This window comes from Lonchura striata, chromosome 4A (assembly GCF_050655825.1).
Source record: "Lonchura striata isolate lonStrDom1 chromosome 4A, ASM5065582v1, whole genome shotgun sequence".
NCBI classification, from domain to species: Eukaryota; Metazoa; Chordata; class Aves; order Passeriformes; family Estrildidae; genus Lonchura; species Lonchura striata.
In genome coordinates this window covers 17,480,634-17,505,146 of record NC_140742.1, presented here as the reverse complement: position 1 = coordinate 17,505,146, position 24,513 = coordinate 17,480,634, and the positions used below count along the sequence as shown (strand labels likewise).

At 46.5% G+C, this 24,513-nt stretch overlaps 2 protein-coding genes across 3 annotated transcripts in view; both read right to left on the bottom strand.

The window, feature by feature from the left end:
* Nucleotides 1-9,591, bottom strand: part of AMOT (angiomotin) — a 60,182-nt gene extending 50,591 nt beyond the window's left edge. Inside the window, exon 1 of one of the 2 annotated variants that reach the window (XM_021525258.4) lies at nt 9,494-9,591. The gene's annotated coding sequence lies outside the window, so the exon portion shown is untranslated. Of the gene's footprint in view, nt 1-9,211; nt 9,351-9,493 lie in introns of those variants that run through there. The other variant, XM_021525257.4, reaches the window with a different exon arrangement.
* Nucleotides 9,592-12,173: 2,582 nt separating this feature from the next.
* PGK1 (phosphoglycerate kinase 1) lies at nt 12,174-23,501 on the bottom strand. Its single transcript, XM_021525262.3, has 11 exons — nt 23,371-23,501; nt 20,817-20,867; nt 19,804-19,959; nt 19,544-19,688; nt 17,404-17,507; nt 16,583-16,702; nt 15,665-15,779; nt 15,199-15,378; nt 14,494-14,671; nt 14,235-14,333; nt 12,174-12,637 (listed from the first exon to the last, which is right to left on the bottom strand). The coding sequence occupies exons 1-11, from the start codon at nt 23,433-23,435 to the stop codon at nt 12,597-12,599; spliced, it is 1,254 nt and encodes a 417-aa protein (XP_021380937.1). The 5' UTR covers nt 23,436-23,501; the 3' UTR covers nt 12,174-12,596.
* Between the last annotated feature and the right edge of the window lie 1,012 nt (nt 23,502-24,513).

Sequence of the window (24,513 nt, the reverse complement as noted above, 5' to 3'; positions counted from 1 at the left end):
GCAAATCCCCAGCCTAAACAAGGCCGAGAGATAACAAACTGGTCCTTCAGTAGGGACTTATTTGTGTACAAACAACCTACCCTGCCTTTCTCACAATCCACCTCCTCCTCCAGCTTTTGCATAGGGAGCACTGGAATCCTCCCCCAGTGAGGCCATTCCTGTCCTGAACTCCTGAGGACAATCTCCCAGTGACAGCTTTCACTTGGCTCCTGGTCATTACCTTGTAATTTCAAAAAAAAGAGCGAACAAAAAACTGAATGCAGCTGTCACGGTGTGTCCACAGCTGATTTAATACATAAAGGCCTGATCATGCAAATATGAAGCCCACTAAGCAGTGCCAATTTGGTAAGGTTTGAGGCTAAGATGCCACCAGTTTCCAAAAGAAAACCTGAAAGTGTAAAAACTGGCCACATGTCAAATCCTTGCACTGTGAAATTTGGCCTTCATGTGAGGAGAGATGGCATGATTCAGCCATTTACCTTTTAATCACGCTGAGGAAATAAATCCTTTCTGACATTCCCAAATGTTAACGCTGAAAAGAAAGACTTGCACAAAAATTCAGGAAGTCAACTTACAGAAATCCCAAATGCAGCATCTATAAATATCTATTTCCCCCCCACCTCATAACCAACATTCATTCACTGGAATGTTTTAATGGAAGAAATGCAGAAACACATGTAAACAGCTCATTAACATCCCATAACCTTACAATTTGAAACGTCAAAGGAAAAAAAAACAGGCAGTGGAGAAGCAGCTACTGAAGGCAACATTTGCTGGATGCTGTGGGGCAGCGTTGTAAGGGAAATAAGCACAGCTAGAGCGAGGGAAAGAGTTATAAACTGTGCTTCAGTCACACATCCTGTCTCCCTCCCACATGCTCAAAGAAAAAATGGGAGTAAAGAGAGAGGAGGCAGAGTCATCAGGAAAGCACAACCATTGCTTCATGCAGGCACTGGGGAGCAGCGAGCCTTGCCCGAGGCGTGTTAACCTCGCTCCTCTGCTGCCTATTCCAGGAGCACTGCTCGTGTTCAACCCACACAACTGGAGATACCAGCCTTATCGGGACTGCAAAAGAACAAAGCTGCATGAAATGCAAACTCTCTTCCTTAAACCACTCTCCCCCTGTATCCTCCCTTCACCCAGCTCCCCGGCCAGCCCGGTGCTCAGGAGCTCCAGCACACATCTGAACGGCTGCCAGCGGAGGAAGCGAGCAGTTTCCATACACACATCACGCCACAATGTGGGAATTCAGGAAACAACACAAGAAAGGGGTTCCTAATAACTGTTCCAGCGTGCTCGGGCCAATTCATGCAATCACACAAAGGTCACGGTGGTTGTGCTAAAAAGCACAAAAGATAAGCGCTACAACGGCAACTAATTCAAAGTAGTAGAATAAATCTCAGGCTCAGGAAAACCTAGAGTTGCTCCACCTACAATTTTTTGAGGTTGTCCTTCACATTCTTTAAAATTCCTCCATCTTAAAGTTCCTCCCTCCAGGAATGGCTGTAACTCTGGCGCCCTTTGTCCGCAGCAGCTGGAGCTCAGGAAGTTGCTGATATTATCCCTCCTGTACAGACACACCACAGCTCTACTCAGCATCCACTCAGCACACTGCACAGGGCCCTGAATTAATTTCCGTGCATCTCTGATCTCGGGCCAGTTTAACAGAGCTTTTCTTCTTGCACATAAAAATAAAGTGTTAGCAGGACTCAGAAGTGGCATTTAGCTCTTGGGGCCAGACAGAACGTCCCCACCAAAGTGAGGGGTTCTTTGTCTATAAAATACATTATTGGGCAAAATAATGGCCCTACAGTAAACAGACAGTAATACAAAGAAACAGTAAAAAAACCTAAGAAGAGGAGCTGAGGATGTTTGCCAGGAATGTGAGCAGGAGAAAGGAACAGGAATTTCTGAAAAGAGAGAGTGTATTTCTTGTCATAGAAGCCAAAATCAGGATCTCAGAATGGTTTGGGTTGGAAGGGACCTTAAAGCTCACCTCATTCCACCCCCTGCCTTGGGCAGAGACACCTTCCACCATCCCAGGTTGCTCCAAGCTCCATCCAACCTGGCCTTGGAAACTTCCAGGTGAGTTTGACAGATACTCATTGAATAAAAGGAAGTAAGCAAACCAACACCACATGTTTGGGAGTACAGATCAAAACAAGACCAAAAGATTTCAAAGCTTTGTCAAAATCACAAGAAATGTGTGGAAAAAGCACCAAGGTACCAGAAGGTTGAGTGGTTGTTCCAAAGCCAGGCTGGGAGCTCAGTCTGCACTTGCAGAGGCCCTGTCTTGCTGCCCACATGTACAGTGAGCTCGGACATGCAGTCCTGCAGCTTTGGCTGCTGTTTCACCACCTGGTTTTAGCACCCAGCACCTTCAGGGTGGCCATGGCCATCTTTAAGTCATATGCAGAGGATTTGGTGTTGCTGCTACATCCAGCCCTGAGCTGTAACAAGGCCTGGAAGGCGCCCTTGGGTCCTGTGTTGGCTACAGCTGGAAAGCAACTACAATTTCTGAAGGGAAACAGAATCAGACAGATGAGAGATTGAGGCATGAACTACTATTATTCACCAAGATGGCAAGAACAGCTATTCACAGATTGAGAACACCAGAATTACCACCATCAAACTTAACATGCGTGGAATTACTAGAAAAATTCTATTCTCAAAACACACAGGAACAGTTACACACTCCTTATTCCTCTGGCCTTCACTAAGTAACTGCTGTGTCTTTCCACACAAGCGTATTATTTTACCAATTCTACACAATAAAACTTTGATGACCACATAACTTCTGGGAGGGAAGTAATTGATATAGAAACCTCTGCAAAGCCAACTTCATGTCCTGTCTCTACTGTGATTTACACTGTAACACAGCCCCAGCTCATCTAAGATTTTTCATGCTGCTGTGTGTGAAAAGTTTTTAAAGTTTGTTAGTCTGGGATGCGCCTCTAATGGATTGTAACTCAAGTGCAGCGTGGTTCCTGGGGTGAAGAAAAGGCCTGCAAGGAAGGGGGAGAAAAGGAACAGCTTACCACAGTGAAATGTAATATAGAGGTCAGCAGTGACATGTCACCCGTGATGTGATTGATCAGGTACCACCTGTAAGGAGAATTATTCTAACTGCTGAACCTTGGCCCCTGTCTGTGCAGAACTGCAGAAGAGAGCTGTGTATCCAGGAGAGTGGTAAACAACTGCCAACTATGGAAAAACAAATGTTTCAGCTTTGCCCTAAACACATTCACACCTCAGTGCCCTACAGTTAAATGCAGTGTGGGCAAAATAAGGTTAGTCTGGACGAAGTAATTTCCTTACAAAACACTGTTCTTCTGTAAACCTTTAACTGATGTCTATTATATGTTAACAACCTTGATGTAGGAAAGTTGACCACTCCCTTGCTTCTCTGCACTCTTACCTCTCAAGTCTCCTTAAAAAGAGATGTGTCTTTAAAATCTGCTGGAATTAATTGAAAGATTCCCTCAGCTTCCAGTGGATTTGGACCAGAGTGAACTGTAAGAGTAGGGTATGGAAGCACTGAACTTCAGCACAGTATTTGTTTGCTCTCAAGGACTAAAGATTGTGTGAAATTACAAGTGAACAAGATGTACAGCAGGTTCTGCAGCAAATACCAGACTTGCTAATCCTGATATTTCAATGACCATAAAGCCTAAGAGGGGACAACCATGGCTGATTTGATACCAAAAAGCCCAACTTCTTCAAAGCTTCTAGGCCTTAAAATGGTGCAGCTGTATTGATAAATACCACAGGGATGGGAGACAGGGTGTGCTCTTTGATTTAAAGCTCTTGCAACTCATTTTTAATGCTGATGTCAGAAGCAGATTCCAAAGTGAGACATGAAAGAGGCCAAACCAACAGCAATCTCTGGCTGGGAGCAACCTTGCACTGCCTGGGAAGGATAAAGGCATGGTCTCAGTGAAACACTGAATGCCATGTGCATACAAGAGTTCTGCTAATTGCAGCAGCAGAACCATCTTCCCCTGCTACAGAGAAGCTGTATTGTAACCAGCTTGTTCTGAACATGAAATTAAAGAAGAGAAATGAAAGGAGAAAAAATGTTAGCTACAAAAAACGTATTGAAACAAAATAGATTCATTTCTTGTAAATAACAGCTTCAAAAAGTGTCAATTAGAATTTTTATGAATATATAGATATGCTCCTAAAAGCAGTCTTTCCCCTGCTATAAAAAGATTGATAATTAGAGAGAGCAAGATATCAAGTTACAGGTAATTGATTAACATTTCATTTTCATGTAAATGAAAAACTAAAAATAGAATTATGGAAAAAAGTCTGATTAGATTTTACAATTTTCAAAAGCTGCTGCCACATTCTGGAAGAGCACCAGCACTCTCTGCTGGTGATCTTTGTTTAACAGTTATCAAGAGAAAAATTAGGGATGAAAGTGCATTATGTTCTTGATATGAAATGCTGCTTTTGTTATAAATTGATGATTAATTAAGTCCCTAATAATTTAGCAAACAGCAACTCTAGGAGCTAGCTGTACTTTTGGAAACAATGCAGTCATTACTAAGAACTGCATTTACTCTGGGCAATCATCACCCACTGGAATAAATTTCACTGTCTCAAATAAACATCTGATGTAAATGCTTCCCTCAGCAGAAAGCACCTCTGTGGTGCTGCCACACAAAGACAGGCTGGTGTGAGAAATTCCCATGATGCCAAATCCCTTGGCTCCACCCTGGCTTTCCATCAATTTTTGGGCTATGCCAAGAAAAACAGCTCTCTTTTAAAAAGTCCTAGCCCAGCTCCAACACCTTTCCTGACGGGAGCCACACTGGGAACGCTGCTGTGTTTTCATCAAAGCAAACCTGCTCCCAGCCCTGTCTCTGTTCCACCCTTTGCCAGGAAGCTGGAAAAGCTTTGATTCCTTCTCCCCAGGATGCACCCAAGCCGTGTCTCCTGGGCTGCCTTACACACCTGAGCCAGAGCTTGCACAGGGACAAAGAGGCAGCAAAAATAAATCCCAAGCCAAGCACCTCAGTGCCAGCTGCCCCAGCTCCCAAATTGTGCTCAGATCAGGTACCAGGAAGAAGGGATAAAAACTGGCAAATGGAATCCATGTGCAGCTCATGAAAGTGTGGGAAACAAAAGAGACAATGTTAAGGACAGAGTATTCATTAGCAAAGGGCTCAAGTTTCTTGGCTTCTGCCATCTGCTTCCCAAAGGCCATTTTTCAAGGTAGCTTTTTGTTCTTCAGCTTTGAATGTAGCTGTGGAAAGACATCCTACTCCTTCTTAGCTAACGAACTAAAGCTCAGTGCACGTTCAATGGCTTAAAATATTTTGTCTTTTTCATTCCCTGGGGACAAGAAGGGAATGCAATGTCAGAGGTGGGGTTTTTCTCCTGGGATTTGGATCAAATTTTACCTGACACAGCTGACCCAAAAAACTCAGATATCTCCATAAATATTCGTTTACACTATGGTATTAAATACATGAAGAAATCCTGTGTTCACAAAAAAAAAAAATACATAAGACTTCATAATGCTGTATATATCTGTATATTATGTGTAGTGAGACACACAGCCCTTTTGACTCTTTTCCTTTATGAAGTAAAAATTGGGAATAACAGCTCCTGAATTAGAGAAACAGCTCAGAGCCTTAAAAAGAACACACTCTGTGGTAAAAATAAGTGAGATTTAACATAGTCGTAAGTCAAAGTCAGGAATAATTGTTCTAATGCATTCTGCTCCTGACAGATCTCAAATTTAGAAGAGCTTCACATCTGCTGAGAGTCCCAAGGAACTTTTTAAGCATTCAGGGATCACTGACACTTGGCAGAGTGGGACAGAGTGACAGCCAAATGCCAAGCACAGCTCTGAAACACTGCATGAGGAACAGACATTCCTGCCTAAGGGGGCAGAGCAAGTTTCCCACTGCAGAGGAAAAAGAGTTTTCAAACCTGAAGTTTTCTGCTCTTCAAGGGATTTAATATTGTGGACATGACAGGATCCAGCCAGAGACCAGTGATCTACATGGGATGAGAAGATGCTCAAAGCCTTGAGAACCTGAGCACCTACAGGACATTAACATGATTATTTTTTTAATATTATTAACTATACATGCCAGTCTGCTCTTAAATATTTCCTTCCCACATTCCAACCCACACCTTTACCTTTGTGCCATAGGAATTCCATATTCAGCTCTGCCCCTTGATCATTAATGCAGACTCCTGAGCTTCAGACTTCAAAGCAAGGCAGGATTAAGAGTCACAGGCTCAGGACTGGGACAGCATCAAACCCTCCCTGTGCAGGAACCTCCACCTTGTGTTCGACTCCACAAACACCTCCTGGGTGTCAGGACTGGGAAATTCAGGGATTTACGTGGAGCTTCCCACAAGTTAAGTCAATAAGGGAGCCCAACAGTGCCTCATCTCCTTATTTCATGGTAAATGAAAGGAAACAAGAATGTCTTGCAGGGTTAGAGAAAGATGTGAGTGCTCCACAAATGGGCAAGGGAAGAAACCAAAAGCTTGTGTGGAAATGCACTTCTCCAGGGAAGCTCTTCTCTCTCTCCTAAGCAGCACACAAGAATGTTCTTAGGGAACCCATCATTACCTACAACCCTGGTGATGGTTTAGTTTTTATTACTGACTTCTCTATTTCTCCCCCTCACCCTCCCTCAAAATTCTGCTGCTCAAAATGTCTGCACTCACAGCTTCCTCATTTCTGCAGGTCCTCCCCTGCCATGTGCAGCACATCCCAGTACCACCAGCATTACTGGGAGCTCCAGCCATGCCTCACTACTCCGAGCTTCCAGCAATGAGACTGACCTACAGTCAACATGATACAAATGAAGGTATTACAGCACATATATATCAATATATAGGTCTGTCCAAGACCCTAAGGAACTTTGGGACTCATTTCAATCAGCATGCCTTTGAGTTACATTTGAAAATTACACCAACATTGCCAAGATTAAGTCTTAGAGAAAAAGGCAGTCTGGGCTTTTTCAGCTTTATTTGTAATTGCTCTTACATTACCAACTTACCAGGAAATTGCACAACACCACACCAACACAGGTGCAAGTCCTTTAGTGGTAAGAAAGCTGCTGGAGATCACCAGACTCAGGAATTTTCATTGACTACGTGGTGTACACCTGCTCTGAGTTAGACATTGCAATGCTACAGTGGCAGAAGCTGTTGCAGAGACACACACTGCCCTCATCAGCCTCATGATCCCTCATGAACGCTGGGCTCAAGTGCTGGCAGATGGTGTTACAGAACAGAGATTTTACTTGCTTGAGAAGGTGAACTGCAAAGCCAAACTCAGAAATTTCTCTGCCTAACGAGGAGGTTGCAATTAGGTCATTGCTGAGCGCTGGGTAACCACAGATCAGAACAAAAACATTCCCACAGAATAACTCAGATGTGACAGCAGGTACTTGGAATGAGAACAAGGACTTCATCCACGTAGTCCTGCTGCTGAATTATGTGGATAAACAGTGATCCTGATGTAGCCAGCCCTCAGCAGCACACGCAGGTGTCGGGACACACAGACCCAGCTTAGCACAAGCAAACAAAATTCCCAAACAGGAAAGCCCATGTCCAACTTTGATGAAACTTGACAAAGAGCTCAGAGCAAGTTTCAGGTCAGAATTCTATTTAGGATGTAGATAAACTGGATCCAGGCCATAACCTTTTTCTATATCTTCTAGACTCCAGTTTGAGCAATGCTCTTATTTCTGAACCCTATTTCTACTAAAATACTCCATCAGTTCTATGCCCAACCCTGCTCAGCTCAGGCTGGATATTTTGGTGAACACAAGACCTTTGCTTGAACACCAGGGAGCTTCAATAGAACACTCTCCAGGCTGCTTTTGGTCACTGAGACTCCCTCCCTTGGATCCTGCACATGGAATTACCTGTCCTTGGGGCAGACAGGTCAGGAGAGGGGAGATTTGTGGGTTAATGGGATACTGTTCTGATCAGGGAGATTAGGTTACAAGGCCATGCCTTGTAACACACTGCCTTCTTCAGTGTGGCACTTCAGTTTACAACTGGGGATTTCTCCTTTCTTAGACTGAACTTTTAATTATTTATGGGCCTATATTATATGCAGAAGCTGCCCAAAACCTAAGCCTTAATAAGGATAATCAGAATAATCATATTTTTCCCTCTTTTGTAAAGCACCTTGAGCCTTGCTGATGAGAAATGCTAGGATGTGATTAGATGCTTAATGAAAAATTATCATTAGAAAGTGGAATAAAACCGAAAAATTAACTAAAATGGAATTTTCTATTTTATACTGCATTGGGGCTGAGAAAATCATTTATCAGAGGCAATGCTGAAAATTTTAACTTGAAAACTGAGTGGAGATCTTCTTTATGCATGCTATGATGGGAGAGGGCAGGTGAGGATGCCAGAGTCGGGGCCTGGGTGTTGTGAGAAGTCTGAACAGTCCCCAGGAGCCTGAAATTTGGGAGTGCTGGGCTGTGCCACCATGTGCAGCCAGCCCTTGGCTGGTGCCAGCACCGAGACCAGCAGCTGGTGTTCAGCATCACCCCAACTCCTGTGTCCACCACAGCTCCTCCACAGTGACCATTTGGCTTCCCAGCCCTCACCCTGCCCAAAAAGTATCCGGGAACGGAGACGATGGGGTTTGAGCTGCTCAGACCATGCGGTGGAAGTCACGGTGAATATTTATGGCCCTGCCTCACTCTGTGAATGAAATGCACAATAACCGCAGCAGCGGAACGGCCGAACCAAGGCACGCATGCAAGCTTTTAACCCTTTGGGGATTATCACCCTCCAAATTCTCTCTCTCGAAGATCAAAGCGGGAGGATTTGGAGACGCTTCTGTTAAATTCGGAGCCGGGGCAGGTGCGGGCGAGCTCCTGCAGGTGGCTGGGGCCGGCGGGAGGAGAAGGCAGAGCAGGGACCATCCCTGGCGGCTGGGGCAGAGCCTGCGGCCAAAGAACACCCCGGCAGCACCTGGAGCTGACAAAGGAGCCGGGCAGGGGAGCAGGGCCGGCTCCCACCCACACAGCCCCGGCAGCCCCCGAGCCGCCCCACGCCCAGCCCTCCCCGCAGCCACCAACAGCGCCGGGGAAGGAGGAGATGCCCGTGAGGGAACACCCGGCAGCCCTGCCCCGCCTCGGGGGCCCGTTCGGGCGGTGCCCGAGGGGACAGCGCCGGCCTTTCCCGCGCCCTCACCGCGCCTCGCCCTTACCCCGCGGGCGCCGGGCCCCGCGGCCGCCCGCACATCCATGGCGGCCGCGCCACGCCGGGCAGCTCCGGCCAGGGCCCCGCCGGTGCCGCGGGCAACTTTCAGCAGGCGGCTGCAACTACGGCGCCCGGCATCCCCCGGCGGGCCGGCGAGCGGTGCCGGCCGGGAGCTGTAGTTCCGCACGGGCGGGGGAGCCGGGCAGCCGCCTCGGCCCGGGGGAATCGCGGCTCCAGCGGGGCTGGGAAAGACCCTGAGAGCAGCGAGCCCAGCCTGTGAGAGCCCCACCTGGTCAGAGCGCTGGGTGCCACGTCCGGCCGTCCCCTGGAGAGCGCCAGGGATGGGGAGCTCGCCTCCCTGAGCAGCGCTTTCCAATGTTTAACGACCTTTTCCGTGACGAAATTCTTCCCGATATCCAACCTGAACCTCCCATGCTCTATCACTGCTTGCTTGGGAGCAGAGGACGACACACACCCTCCTGTCAGGAGCTGTTCAGAGCCACAAGGTCCCCCCTGAGCCTCCTTTTCTCCAGGCTGAGCCCCTTCCCAGCTCCCTCAGCCTCTGCTGGTGCTCCAGCCCCTTCCCAGCTCCATTCCCTTCCCTGGACATGCTCCAGCCCCTCCAGGTCCTTTCTTAAGTGAAAGGCCCAGACTGCCCCCAGCACTGGAGTGGCCTCACCAGTGCCCAGCCAGGGGACAGTCACTGTCCTGGTCCTGCTGGCCACACCATGGCTGGGACGGGCCAGGTGCCATTGACCTCTTGCCCACCTGGCACGCCTGGCTCCTGTTGAGCTGATGATGGCCAGCACCCCCAGGGCCTTTCCCACCAGGCAATTTCCACTTCCCAGTCTGCAGTGTTCCATGGGGTTGGTGTGTCCAAAGGATTTAAGTTCTTTACTTTTAATTTCACCTGGCTCTTAGTATCAGCCCCTTAAACCTGCTGTATGTATTAACTTCATTACATCATGGGCTTTCTGCAACAGCTTTGCTTCTAATCTTTCTTCCACAATGTTTCCGACAGGGATGATTTCTTGCCCCAGAAACTCTCAATAAAAGCAAGAAAAATGTAAAAGCTGACCTATCAAAGAAGTATTAGCAGGCAAAACTTAAAAGAAAGGCCCTGGAAAATCTGTCACTGAAATACTCAGCTGCTGGCCATCAAGTGTTCAGCTCATATGGTCTCATGTTTATGTGTTTCATCCATTTTTATTTACAATTTATTTTTATTTAAAGCTGAGTATCTCTCTGGCCCTACCGTGCCATGGTTCCTGTGTTGAACACAACAGTGCACAGAACAAGCCGTGTGGAAACAAAAGGATATTTTAGAGATGTAAGCAGGGAACATCCAAAGTCAGGTGGAAAAATGGTTTTAAGCAGAGACATCTGTGTGTACAGAGCATCATTACTGCTTGCTGTATTTAACTACAGATAGCTTTGTTTTGTTGCTTTTGATGGAGAGAGAAAAAAGCCAGCAGAAGTAGTGGCCACACACCAATCTTCCACAGTAAACACCCAGAAAGGAGGGCTGGGGGGAAAGTCTGTTATTGCTCCATGGGAGTCTAGCAGCACAGGGGCACAAGAGTGACACAAAAATGGGCTGTGCTGTCACGAGGTCTTGTTTTCCAGAGCCAGACAACGAGGATCTGTTACAAGACATGGTGGAATGTTTGTTTTTGTAGTACTGGATTTCCAAAATCCATGGTCTTTTTGTGGCTGACAAGCCCCCTCCTTTCTTTGCCACGTTCCTGCAGCTGTCGGAGGTCTGCACCCCTGCCTGGAAAACATGAGCACAGCACAGCAAAAATGTGCATCATTCATGTGCCATCAGACAATGCTTGGGAGAGTTACAAAGGAGGGGAGGAAGAGGAGAAGGAGACCACAGTGCTGCAGTAATTTGCATTGTTTCTACTTTGTTTGCAACAGTCACTTTTAGCTTTAAACTCTAATAGCTATAGATTTCATAGCAGCTTTACCACACTTCAGCATTATTGGATTTTAATTCACACCCCCCACCATGACCAGGTAAAATTTGGCAGCATATCTGGTCTAACACATACATGTTTGGGTAATATTTCATATATAGAAATTAACTGAAAAGTAGAATCTGTGTTGTGACCTGCTGCGTACCTCATGGACTCCCTCTGTGGTTCATCCTTAATACTTTGTGCTGTGCAGAACCTCCTGGGAGCACCACTGCTGGGATTTCACTGGGAATCAGACCAGGCCATGGCTGCCCCACACCACTCACTTTTCCTGGACCCACCAGCAGTTCAGCTGGAGCAGTGCCTCTCCTCAGAGCAGAGCTGTGACTGCTGCCATAAGCCAAAGCCAAGGCCAGGCTGAGGCTGGAGAAGTCCCAGGTTTGGTTCTGTGCTCACATTTGGGCCCTGCAGCCAGCACAGGGCAGCCTACAGCTCCAGGCACTGGAACAACCTTGCTGGGCCTTCACTGACAGCATCTGCAATTCTGCCACGTGCTGAAGGCACACACAAACCTCAAGTGTTTGTGCAGATTTACCATTCTACTTTCAGTGCTTTTAGGACCACAAACTGGAACAAAGGCACAATGCAATTGTCAGGGACTTCATTTTTACCTGTCTCAGTCTTCAAAATTCCCCCTGTATTGACATGAAATATAGTAGTTGCCCACTATGAAGCAAGTTCTCCAGATGATAAGCAGTTCAACTTGCATTTTTGTTACTTTACTTGCACATTCAAAATTTCATCTTACTTTATTATGAGGGGCATTGAAGTTTTAACACCCAGCACATCTGTGGCAATTTACTTCCTTACCAATGAAGTTCACTTTGATGATGACTTGGTGCTTATAATGACCACTGGACAACCACAAAATGAGATTTAGAAATACTATAATTAGAGCAAATAGGAAAAATAGCTCAGATTCCAGATGCTAGAAGATATTTTAATGAAGTCCATTCTAAAAATCTGAAATAAGGACAACATACAAACTGGGAGCACTTGAAATATGTTTATTCAGCAGCTATTACAACCAACCTCCAAAAAACTGGAGTCCCCTCTGGTTTTTGAACCGTGTCAAGTGATGAAAATGCCTCTAGGATGGAAGCTGGACAGTGCACTCCTTTCTGAGATATACATCTAACAGGGATTAAACTCTTTGAAAAGGCAAAATATAAATATATACACTCTAAATTCACAACAACAGCTTGAACTCACTACGTTAATTCAAGTGGGGTAACAGTGGACAAACCCACATCATGTAAACTGCAGTCAGGAAAATCTCTGCTCTCTCTGCTCCAAGGTCCCGTTCCGGTTTACATTCTGGGATCTGCCTCTGGCAGAGCTGGAATACGGAAGCGCTGAAGTGCTGGATCTCAGGGGCTGTGCACGGGACCGGGCGTGGGGCTCTGCTCTCTACACATTGCTCAAGGCATCCACACCAGGGAGAACCTTACCTGGGGGCAGATAAAACACAGCAGCAGGGTTAAGGATCTCTGCTCAAACAACTTTACATTTAAAGAGATATAATTTTAAAAAGTGAATCAGGAATTACAGGTTGAAAATGGAAGAGTTTGGCTTCACATTGACCATGGAGGTTCCATGGACCAGCTCCACACAATAAATCCATCTGGAGCACAGCTGCACTCAGATGTCAGCAGAGAGATTCCTAACACAGCCCAGCCATCAACTTCATTTAACAATAATGGCACATTTCTGTGCAAGTCTCTGCTAGGGCCAGATCCAAACACCAAACATTCTTTTCCATTAAGTTTGATGGCAAACAGATTTTTGATTTGATTTAGCCAGTTGCTGCATACTTTCTTAAGTCCCTAGTGGCATGTAAATAGAATTCTAGGGAGTGTGGTAGAAATTTTAAGAATTAATTAAGAGAAAAAGTCTCCTAAGAGTCCCAGGTCTTTAAACAACTAAAACACTCAGGTTGAGACATTTACATGTCTCTTTCCAACTGATGGAATCAAAGAATAGTCTCATCTTTGAGTACAAGAGCCTAGATTAATACAGTGCAACATTTTCTAAAGCATTTTCAGTGTTTTGTCCTACTTTAATAATGAACAGACACCACTCTGGTTTTGCCTTTCCTCAGAAAAACAACCTTCTAATGCTCAAGCTGTGCAGCAGGACTGAATTTTAACACTGTTCACAACTCACTAGTTTGCTGAGTTTTCAGGGATTTTCCCCCCTTTCTTCATCTTCAGAAGCTTTTCTAATTAGCCAGACTTCCGCTACATTTAAAAGATCACACACACAAACCCATATTTTGGGCCAAAACTTAGACAAGTTTGTGCTTTTGAATACACAGCGTTTCCTTCGAGCCATCTGCATTCTTTCCCTTCCCCATCACTCCCTAGGCAACAGAAACAAAAGCTCTGTCTCCCATCTTACTCCTGCAAACAGCAGCTGCAAGGCAGTTTATTGAAGTTCCTCCTCTCCAGAGGAGTTGACAGCGTTGGATAATTTACACACACTGGGAAACGGCAAATTACCAGAGGAAATGAAAAGTCGTTTAGAGAACAATGGAACTCGTTACAAGAATCCCTTCAATCCTCACCATTTTGAATTCCAAGTACCCTCGTGCAGGCTTGTCGGTGAGCACTAGAGGGCTCCCCAAAACCAAGGGAATTGCAAACGGGAAGAAGAGACTTCTGGCAAGAATTCCAGACTGTTCTGATGAGGCTTCCCCAACAGGAACCGGGCATTTTCAACAGGCTAATTGCCATGTCCTGAGGGATCAGTGACAAAATCCAGCCCACTCTTGTTTTCTGTCCCAGTATTTTTGCTTTCTGGGAGAAGCATACTGTGCTGTTTGCAGGAATATTCCATTTTCCTTCCTCTCTTCCTCTGTGAGGACTACAGAACAGAAGAGGAGCTTGTAGCTCCAAAGCTCCACATGGTGGGACTAACTCAAAAACTAACTCCACATGGTGGGACAGAAAAGACATTCCTCTGTTGTGCCTTCTTGACTACCAACACATGGTAGAGCACACAGAGCTCCACATTTACTCAAACAAATAAAGATAAAAGAGGATTTACCCTCTAGCAGCTCCAGGCTGGCACCACCTCCTGTGCTGACATGGCTGACTTTATCCTCAGTGTTCCACTTAGCACAGCAAGTAGCTGTATCTCCACCACCTGTAGCACAAGCAGAATCCATGAGACACACACGAAATTCACATTTTGTCCAACTGAATGCCCAAGCTGCAGGAGGACTTGAGGAAAATATTTTTATCACAGTGCTGGCCATCACAAGCTTCCTCCATGCATTTAGAAACAGAAGAACACAACTACTTACCAATAATGGTGATGCAGCCTTTTCCAGTTACTTCTACCACTTTGTCCATCAGGGCTTTGGTTCCTTTGGAAAACTTGTCCCACTCAAAAACCCCAACTGGACCGTTCCACACAATTTGCTTGGCCCTTCCCACAACTTCAACAAACTTCTTCACGCTCTCAGGGCCGCAGTCCAGGCCCTAGGGGAAGTGAGAGAAGTCACTCACTGCTGACCCCCAGATCAAAATCACCCAAGCCCAGCCAGAAGCTTGGCCCTCACCCCAGACATGAAACAAGAATTTCTCTGTATTCACAGACAGATTTGCCAGCAGCTGCTGCAGGAGGGTGGAGTCTGGCAAGGGGGTATTTATCTTCCTAACACCAGTAAGTCAGTTTTAAATTAAGGTCAAATTTTCAAAGCCTTAGCTAGAAAACTTTGCCAACGCTACTTAAATTCTAGTCAAAAAGAAGGGATTTCTACTGCATTCAGATCTGCATGCTGGGAGGGAAGTTTTGCTGGTTTAATCCAAATCTCACAGAAGATACTTTAGACTTAAAAATTCAGAACAAACAACAGGGCTTCAATTTCATTAAACTAACAAACTCTACACAGCTTGGCAGCCCCCAGAAACATTTGCCAAAGCTCACAATTACTCTTTCTACTCCTTTAGAAGGTGTCCTACCCACCCGATTCCTTACTGCTCCTCCCTTTCCCATTCAAACCTACCATCCAGCCAGCAGGAATGCCTGAAGCTACTGTGGCCTCCCCAGTCTGTGCATTCTCATCAAATTTGTCAGCAGTGACGAAGTCAACAGGCAGAGTGATCTTCACACCATTCTTCTCTGCCTTGGCCATCAGGTCCTTGACAATCTTTGATCCCTCTTCATCAAACAGAGAGTTGCCAATCTAAAGGAAACATTTGGGAAAAATAAGGGAGGTGTTTGTTTAGCTCTTGGACATGACAGAAGAGAATGTCAGCACCCAAACTGCTCAGGCAGCAATTCCTGAAAGATTGTTTTCTTAAAGCACATGGAGAGATATAGCAGCAATCTGAGTTTTGCAAGGGACTGTCAAGTAATTTCTCAGTGCTCCCTACTCTTGCAGAGAACCAATGCTCAATCCCAGAACATGGAAGGGGCATTCAGACCACATTCTTCAATAGGAGCAGACATAGAATTGTTCTCTTCATTACCTCCATATTGTTGAGCACTTTGAGGAAGGTGAATGCCATCCCACCACCAATGATCATCTCATTGACCTTATCCAGCATGTTATTGATAAGCTGGATCTTATCCTGAACTTTGGCTCTGGTAAGAGAGAAAAGGAAAAACAGTGAATAATGAATATTGTGACTATGGTATGTCAAGGCTGTTCTAGAGAATGATCCAACAAAAGAATTGTTGGGAATGGGCAAAAAGAGAATTCTACAAGTTAGCAGGTCAGCATTAAAATTCAACTTACTAGAGCATTATTCAGCCTTTCATTTCTTCTTTTCTATATAAATATAAACCTCATTTGGCCCTTTAGAGCCTGATTTTCCCTGACTGTCCAGCCAAGTTACTTGACCTGATGAAATGCACCTCGCAGAGCTGCAGTGCTGCACTGGGCACACACGTGATGAAAACTGGCTGCAATTAAGTATTTCTGCACAGGAAGAGTCACTTGGTTGTGCACCTTCCAGCCCCTCTGCATACAAGGTGCTGGGGCAGGGCAGAGCCCAGGCAGCCCCAGCAGGGCTCATTGCATAATTAGAGGTTGTGTCAATTTGCAAAGTGCTGAGCCTGAGCACTCCTGTACCCTGAACTGGGGGGAAAGGTCACTGACAATGTCTGGGACATCAACTGCTCTCCTGGCTCATCTGGGCAAAAAACTGCTGGGGACTGTCTCAATTTGAGGAACATCAGAGGTCAGGAGAGACAATGAACAGCCAGACTGCATCACCACAGGAGCAGATGTATCAGTTAGCTCCTCTCTAATCCACATCTCACATCTCAGGAGTCAGCTACAAATCTGAACTGCAGGTACACTTGAAAGGAGTTCACTTGCTTAAACAACATGTCATTTGTTAGGGCAGTTAGACGAATACAGTCACAAAGTTCTTGAGTCTTACCCTCCAAGAATTGCCAAGAAGGGTCTCTCTGGACTCTCTAGGGCCTTGGCAAAATAATCCAGTTCTTTCTTCATCAAGAAGCCAGCAGCCTTCTGAGGCAGATTGACACCTACCATGGAGCTGCAGAAGTAAAAAGTGAGGAAAGGAAAAATTTAATTTTCCCATAAGACATGGGGATGTACAAATACCCCCGTGTCTCACAGCATTACAAAGCCAACCCTTCAGTCAGCTGCAGCAATGAGAACAGCTACCACCTGCATGAGAACACACACAGGGGCTTTGTTTTCCTGGATAAGACAGCTGTACATGCTTCATTTCTGACACTGGCTTGCATAGAAATATTGATTTGCAAGACATTTATCATCTCAACTAGTGAACCAAGACACTGGAGAACAAATAAGAATAGCCAAGAGCAGGGATTTCTTCTTCCAAGAGGACCACTGCAGTCTGCAAGTACACATATCCAAATACACTCCATGAAAATAATCACTCTGAAGCAATTAATATTTTGGAAAAGTGGGCTGTTGTAGTTGCAGGACAATTTACAAGCCCTAAGCAAGTTACATCTTCAAAGTCTAAAAAAAGTCAATGCAAGTCTTAAGATCTTGTTTCAGCTTTCTCCTGTACCCAGAGACAAACCTGAAAGAGCACACACTGATGACAACCACCTCCAGTAAATCCACTACTGAGGAACAAACACAGCACAGTGATAGTGGGATAGTCCCAGAAGAAAACTGAAACTCATTGGGGGCAGTATTTGATGTGTTTCCACAGCAGATACTGTTGTGAGTTCTGCCTGTGGAGGGGAAACACATACCCACCTGTGAGCTCGGTGCGCAGTGCCAAAAGCATCATTGATATAGACATCTCCCAGTTTGGAAAGAGAGGCCCTGAAAGCCTCCACCTTTGCAGGCTCAGCCTTGATCTAAAACGAGAAAGAAGGACAAGTTTATACCCTGAGACTTTGACTCTGAATCTAAGCTCAAAGTCAGCTATTTGACCCAAACACAAAGCAAAGGTTAGTTTGAGGAACTCATCAGTTCATCTGGTGAATCACTGTCTTCATTTGCTTTTTCCCAGTCCAGTAGAAGCAACAAAAAAGTTTAAATGGTTTAAATTCCACTTTAAACTCAGACTGCTGTTGCTGAAGACTGTTCCCACTTCTGAACTGCAACACTATGAACATTTCAGTCTCTCTCCAACAGATTTCCAGTGTTGTGTGGTGAACACAGGTAGCACAGGAAGGGCAAGGAAGAGACAAGGCAATGCTGAAATCAAGCTAAACAAATTCATGCTCACTCACTCATCAACACAAGCATGATCTCCAAGAGACACCAATAAAAAGCTCCTGAAGGACTGATTTAGCAACTGCATTGAGGATTAACCAATGAACAGTCTGATAAAAGGCTTGCACACTACAACAGGCCATAGTGAAGGCAGCCAGCACTGGAAATGCAGAGGTAAGTGTAATATGTAGTGGGTAAGAACATGTGTATTTCTGTTAAAAGACATCCTACTAAATCCTCACGGGATGCCTTATGCAGTTCTTCCCAGCATGAAGAGACAGCAGAGCTCACTAGGGCAGCAGGTGACTGCTCAGAGTAGCTGGCAGCCACTTGCTGTAGAGAACAGCCCAGACTGGAGTCAGGCCACCCCTCTCCAAGGGCTCTCCTGCTCATCACCCCACAGGAGGCCTCTGCCAGCACCCAGATGTGGCACCACAGGGACAATGGCAGGAAGGCAGTCCAAGAGTTGGCAGAAGGGTTCAGCACAGCTTTGGGGGCCTTTATCAGCAGAGCCTGAGCAGGAGACAAGTCCAAGGGACCACACAGATTCCAGAACAATGCTGCCAACTGCTCCTTCACTCAGCAAACTGCCTGGCTGTACAGACACTAAGTGCTCCAGTTAGAACCAGGGTCATCCATGAGCAGAACACAAGAGGCTCTGACAGAAGAAACCACTACTTTAGAAAAGCACAGTTTAAGCACCACTCAGGAACCTGCAACCCTGTCTTGCATCACTGTTTCTAGAGCACTGGCTTTCACCTCTGCTAGGAGAGGGAGCTCTGTCACTGGCACCTGCCCTGTTGCGCTCAGTGCAGTGTGCTTCCATATGCACACACTCAGCTAAATCACCTGAAAATTACAGAAACACACAAAACCAAGGGGTTGTCTCCTACAGAAAAATTAAATTCTTGCCTCACTCTTCTCCCTGCCACTATACTTGCAGTGGCACACAGTTCTAGCAGTGAATAATTCCAGATTTGCTCAATTTCCCCCTGCCATCTGCACAGGCTCACCAACTCTCTGCTGTGTTCTTATGCTGCAGGAGTCCTGTGTCAGCCCATAAAGGGCAGCACTCCATGTCAGCATTCCCTCCAAGCACTGGATCTGAACAGAGCCAAGGCCTCTGTAAGCCAGCGGGGTCACCATCGCTAAGAAAAGCAGCTGTCTGGAGCAAGCACTCTGCTGACCTTCAACAAAATGTCAGAGGTGCAAGGGGGCCTGGTTCTAGAGAACTACTCTGAAGAGCAGACAGGCTTAGAGGAGGGTTTGAGAATTCTTGTGCTGCAGAAATATTAGCCATATAAACCAAAAAAGAAGCATCATTCTTATGGGCCTGGCGGCAACAAACTGTCTCCAAATTGGTTTTCATTTTAGACATCCAATACTGAAGCCTAACAAGCAGCAGTTTTTGCACAGCTCTATTTTGTTTCTTTCTCCTTTTTTTGACAGTCATCTATAGCCTTACACTTGAGTTGTTTCACCTTGGAAATTCACTGTATTCCATTCAAAGCTTTTGCACAACACTGGGACACACTGAACTAAAGATCTCTGACATCCTGTTAAGAGCAGGTTCACAATCAGTGCTTTAGAGAGGCTGTTGGCTCCTTGTCAATCTGCAGTAAAGAGCAGGTAAGACCAAAGCAGGCACACATGAAAGCCAGACTTGAAGTTTTACCTTGTTCCCTGAAGCATCTTTGCCTTTTCCTTCCTCTTCAACATGGAATCGGAGGTTCTCCAGCAGGATGACAGAGCCAGCAGCAGGATTGGCACAGGCATTCTCCACCTCAGCACCAACACAATCCTTCAGGAACAAGACCTCCCTGCAAACACAAGACACGCACTGTAACCTCACCAGTGGCTTCTTGGTGGAAAGAAAAGCATCCAGGTCCCCTGGCAGGGAGGCCTGATGCATACCAGGCTGCTTTTCCACTTTACCTGCCCAGGAGTGCCTTCAGCTCCACAGCTACTGGGGCCAAGGAGAACTTGTCAGGCATGGGGACACCATCCGGGCGGCCCAGGTGACTCATGAGAACCACAGACTTGGCCCCATGGTCCAAGCAGTGCTTGATGGTAGGAACAGCTGCCTTGATTCTGTAACAGCATAGAAGAACCAATTAATAAGGACTCAATTAGAGTTTACCAGGCAAACACATTAGTACTACTTATACATGAACCCTGGGAGCTGTCCCTTAAAAGTAACAAAAGAAACAGCACAAGAGCTGGACAGAACAATTCCTTAAGAAAGCATCAACAAAATTCTCCATCCCAGCCTGTTTTTATACACTGTTATCTGCTAAGCAATGTAGCAGATAACAGTGAAATTAAAATGCATTTTGTAATCTAAGTTTTGCTGACTGCTGAGCTAAGAAATGCCAGGACACACCTGAACACTTCCAGGCTCCCTGGGTTACTCTGGGATCCTGTGCCAATAGAGAAATGATGAGCAGTGAGAACATTGTGGTGAACAAAGCTGACACCTGCCTGAAAGTGGCAGACCAGCAGGGCAAGACATCTGGCATGCCTGTTTCTAAAGTCCAGGGTTTTGTGTGCTGCACTGCAACAATTATTCTAACAAAGACAAGTTACTACAGCCCCAGGGTAAGCAGGAGGCACAGAGACTTGCAGATAGTAAGAGACAACTTTCACACACAGCCTAAGGGATGTGGCTGTGAAATGGTCATGGCCAACTTAGGAAGTTTAGGATCTTGAAAATAACAGTTTTTTTCCTATATGCTTTCCACAGCCACAATGAGTATCAGTCTTGTATTTAACTGTAGGTTGCCAAGAACTGCAGGGGGTTTAATTAGAAATGGTTGGACTTTCTCTGACACCTTTAATAGTCTGGTACGAGCAATGACAGTTTAATCATGGTAATGTTCCAGGTACTGGGATGAAGTTAGACACAGCAGACTTCAAGAACTCAATTTGGGATGGAAATTACCGCTCACCTCTGATTATTGGTTATTTTGTGATCCTTCATTGGAACATTGAAGTCAACCCTAAAAAAATCAGAAGCAAAATTAAATATTCAACAAATTTATTTTATTACTTATTTACTTTTAAATATTAAAAAATGAGCAAGAGAACCTGCCATTAAAGGTACTGGCTAGAAAAGCAGTGTTACAATTAGAGTTAGATGTTTACCTCTGCCCTGTCAACAAGCTCCGCTCTAAAATCAATGTGTTATCAGCCATTTCTGCTTGTGATAACACCACAAATGGAGAACAAGCACTGCTAGAATAACTCAGGAAAGCTGGGCCACCGACACATCCTAATGCTCAGGACCAGAGCAGCAGTAATGCTGAGCAGGAAATAAACCCAGACAGAACTTTCCATTTTTAAACAATATGATTTCAGATCCCCAACAAGGAACATCCAAATGAAAGGGAATGAACGACTAGTGACCTTGTGCTCTCTAATGAGGTTTCAGAAAACACATAACCTGGCTGGACTCCTGTGGCCAGCAGGCAGTTCAAGGAAGCTTTGATTTCTGTCCTCTGCAGCTCTAATCTCACTTCCGTGGCTTATCACATTCTCCCTGGAAGACCTGACTTGGATCTTGAGGTAACTTCCTGACTCGTGCCAGCTGAAGGGCTGGCAGGGAGGAGTTTCACCAGCCCGCTGCCCTGGCATCCCTTGTGCCCATGTGCAGGAAGCTGCGTTGTATAACCGCGGAGGCAGAAATTGCTCGGAGCTACGGGAGGGAACACCCACGGAAGGAACAGCGAGTGGCAGAGAGCAGAGTGTGCATCGTTCTATACATTAAAAACATCCGAGTTCAGCAAGCTGCGTGAATTAATCCCCCTGCCGCCCACTCAGCACGTGAAACAAATGGGAAGAAAGACAAAAGCAAAACAGGAGTAGCTGAGCAGAAGGAAATTCAACTGGCAGCCCCACAGCACAGTGGTCGAGTTCTAGAAGGGGCAAAGAAAAGCATCACTATCGGGCCATTATCCTAAAAGGAGAGAATAAAAGGACAGTTTGCTTTACAGAGCCATCAAAACTACAAAAGAAAGGTCCAGCTCAGCCTTCTTCCCCCCATGCAGACCATTGAAATCTGAGCTCCCCTGAGCCCCCTCTCCTCCCCATTCTCAACTTTTCCTTTTTCGGCTCTAGGACCCGAAGCTAAGCAGGATGCGAGTACGCCAAAACTACATGGACATGAGGAGAAAATGAAGTATCGATTTTAGTTACTACTGAGAGCACGAGGTGACTCGTTTCAGAGGGGTGAGATTCAGGAACGGAGCCTGGCAGTTCACCTGCTGTGTTCGGCTAGCCCTCACGGAACGGTATAATTAATTAATTAGCATTAATTAACAGAGATTTTGAGCGGGCAAACCCAGCCCATCGCCTGCCAATGCACGGCTGCTCTCTGTAACATGACTCAGAAATGGAAAAAAGTCAGATGACCAAAAAAATAATTAGGTACAGACTCCTACAGAGATGGATCTTTGTTGTACCAGACTTAGAAAGTGCACGGAAATCTGAGCAAGCTTCTTCAGTACTTGCTACATCGGCTGCTTTCTGCTAATCAAATTAGCGAACTGGTTCAAAACAAGGTTGAAGAGAAAACGGGTAAAAAGAGCAAGTTGTCTATCAGACTGCGAATAAGAGGAGCTAGACTTTTGCTATCCCTGCCTACTCACAGGGCAGGTAACACGCACACAGTAGCCACGTTATAGTGACCTTGAACAAACTACCCCATAATAAAAGTATTTCGAGCAGGACATATCACGATGTACTTCGTGCCCTTATCTCCCGGGATTTGGCAAGAATTTTAACATTAGGTTTTCAGGCACTGATGCTTTATAAATAAGCAATGAATGCCTATTTTAGGGTTTCAGACCAGGATGTGCTGAAAACCTGCGGTGACGCCCCACCCCTGGAAGTGTCCAAGGCCAGGCAAGAAGAGGTTTGGACCAACCTGGTCTAGAAAAAGGTGTTCGTGCCCTTGGCATGGGGATGGAAAGAGATGGGCTTTAGGGTCCCTCCCAACCCAGGCCATTCTGTGAGTCTATGATTCGATTCCTGCTAAGAAATTAATTACTATTGGTATTCGGATAGCTAGGCAGATCCCCATCTTCAGTTTTTTACTGGAATGATTTCTGAATTTGCATTAAGGATAAAAAAAAAACAACCGGGAAATAAGCATTTTGGGTGCAGTTCTCTGGAATAAGAGCGCGGCAGGCTGGCCGGATTTCTCCTCAAGCCTCCTGCGGCCGACCCACGTGCGAGCGGGGTGATCCAGGGCGGCGGAGCCGGGCCGGGATTTACACCCGGCCCGGCCGCCACGTCCCCGCAGGGACCCGGGCCGGCTCCATCGTGATGCAGGAGCCCCTCCAACACCCAGCCAGCGAAAAAAGATAAAACTAAAACCGCACAAATCGACACGTGCCAGACTCGGGCAAGGGGCTACTACCAGGGGGCACCGGCTAGGCCCCAGCGTGGAGCAAGGAGCAGGGCGGCCCTCAGGGAATGCACATTCCCCCCGCAATGCCTCACCTCATGACGACGCGCTTGCCCTTCACATCCACCTTGTCCAGGGTGAGTTTGTTGGAGAGAGACATGTTTGCTGCTAGCCGCAATCACTCCAGTCCAGCTCAACCCGCTCCGCTTCGCTGCCTGCGCGTTCTGCCGCAGCGCCGCCCGCGCCGCCACCACCCCGCGCGCCTGGCCCCGCCCCTCCCGTCAGCGATTGGTCCGTGCCGTCGCGTCTGTATTTCTATTGGTCAATACTCCTGTCCGTCAGCGGACATCCCGCCTCTCGGGGGCGGGGCTGCGGCGCCGGCCCCGGTCACGTCCCACACGCAGCCGCCGCTCCCTGAGGGCGCTGGGAGAGCGCGGGGTCCTGTCCCTGAGCAGGAAATTAACGGTTCTGCACCTTGTCTGAGGGGAAAATCACCCATAAATGGTGTCTAAACGTGTGTCGGCCGGTGGGAATCCTTCAGATGAAGGGCAGGCTACGCATCGACTGTAAAGGACGAGACAAAACCCGGGATATTTTTAAGTGACCTACATAAATACTTCTTAAGACAAGTGGGGACAAAAAAAATGTTTGAAGGGATACACCTTGAAGCAGCATGGTTTAATAGAGCCTCACCACCCTCACAGGGAAGACTTCCTAATACCTAATCTGTTCCTCCTTGTCCTGTCACTCCAGGCCATTGTTAATAGTTTTTCTCCCTCTTTCCAGTAGGTTTCCTTCAGGTCCTGGAAGGCCACAAAGCTTCTTCTTTCCACAAAAATCGACACATGCCAGGCTCAGGCAAGGGTCGAGAACAATCCCAGTTCTCTCAACCTTTCCTCGCAGGAGCAGCATGCCATCCCTCTGATCATCTTGGTGCCTCCTCTGCTCTTGCTCCGTGTCCTTTCTGTGCAGGGGACCCCAGAGCTGGAGGCAATCCTACCCCTGTCCTCTGTCAGGTCAAAGCCATTCCCTGTTGTCTTGTCACCCCATCCTTCATGGCAGGCTGCCGGGTGCACTCAAAAATCCCCTGCCCAGCACACATGCAGCCTCCAACGCAGTGCAGCGGGCTGTGCGTTGGGCAGCAATAGCACAGTGCAATGCACTGTACAGGGTGAAAAAGGAGCTCGTGCTCTTTTGTCTTTGGCCCATAGGATAGGCCTTTCTGTTGCTGACAGGGT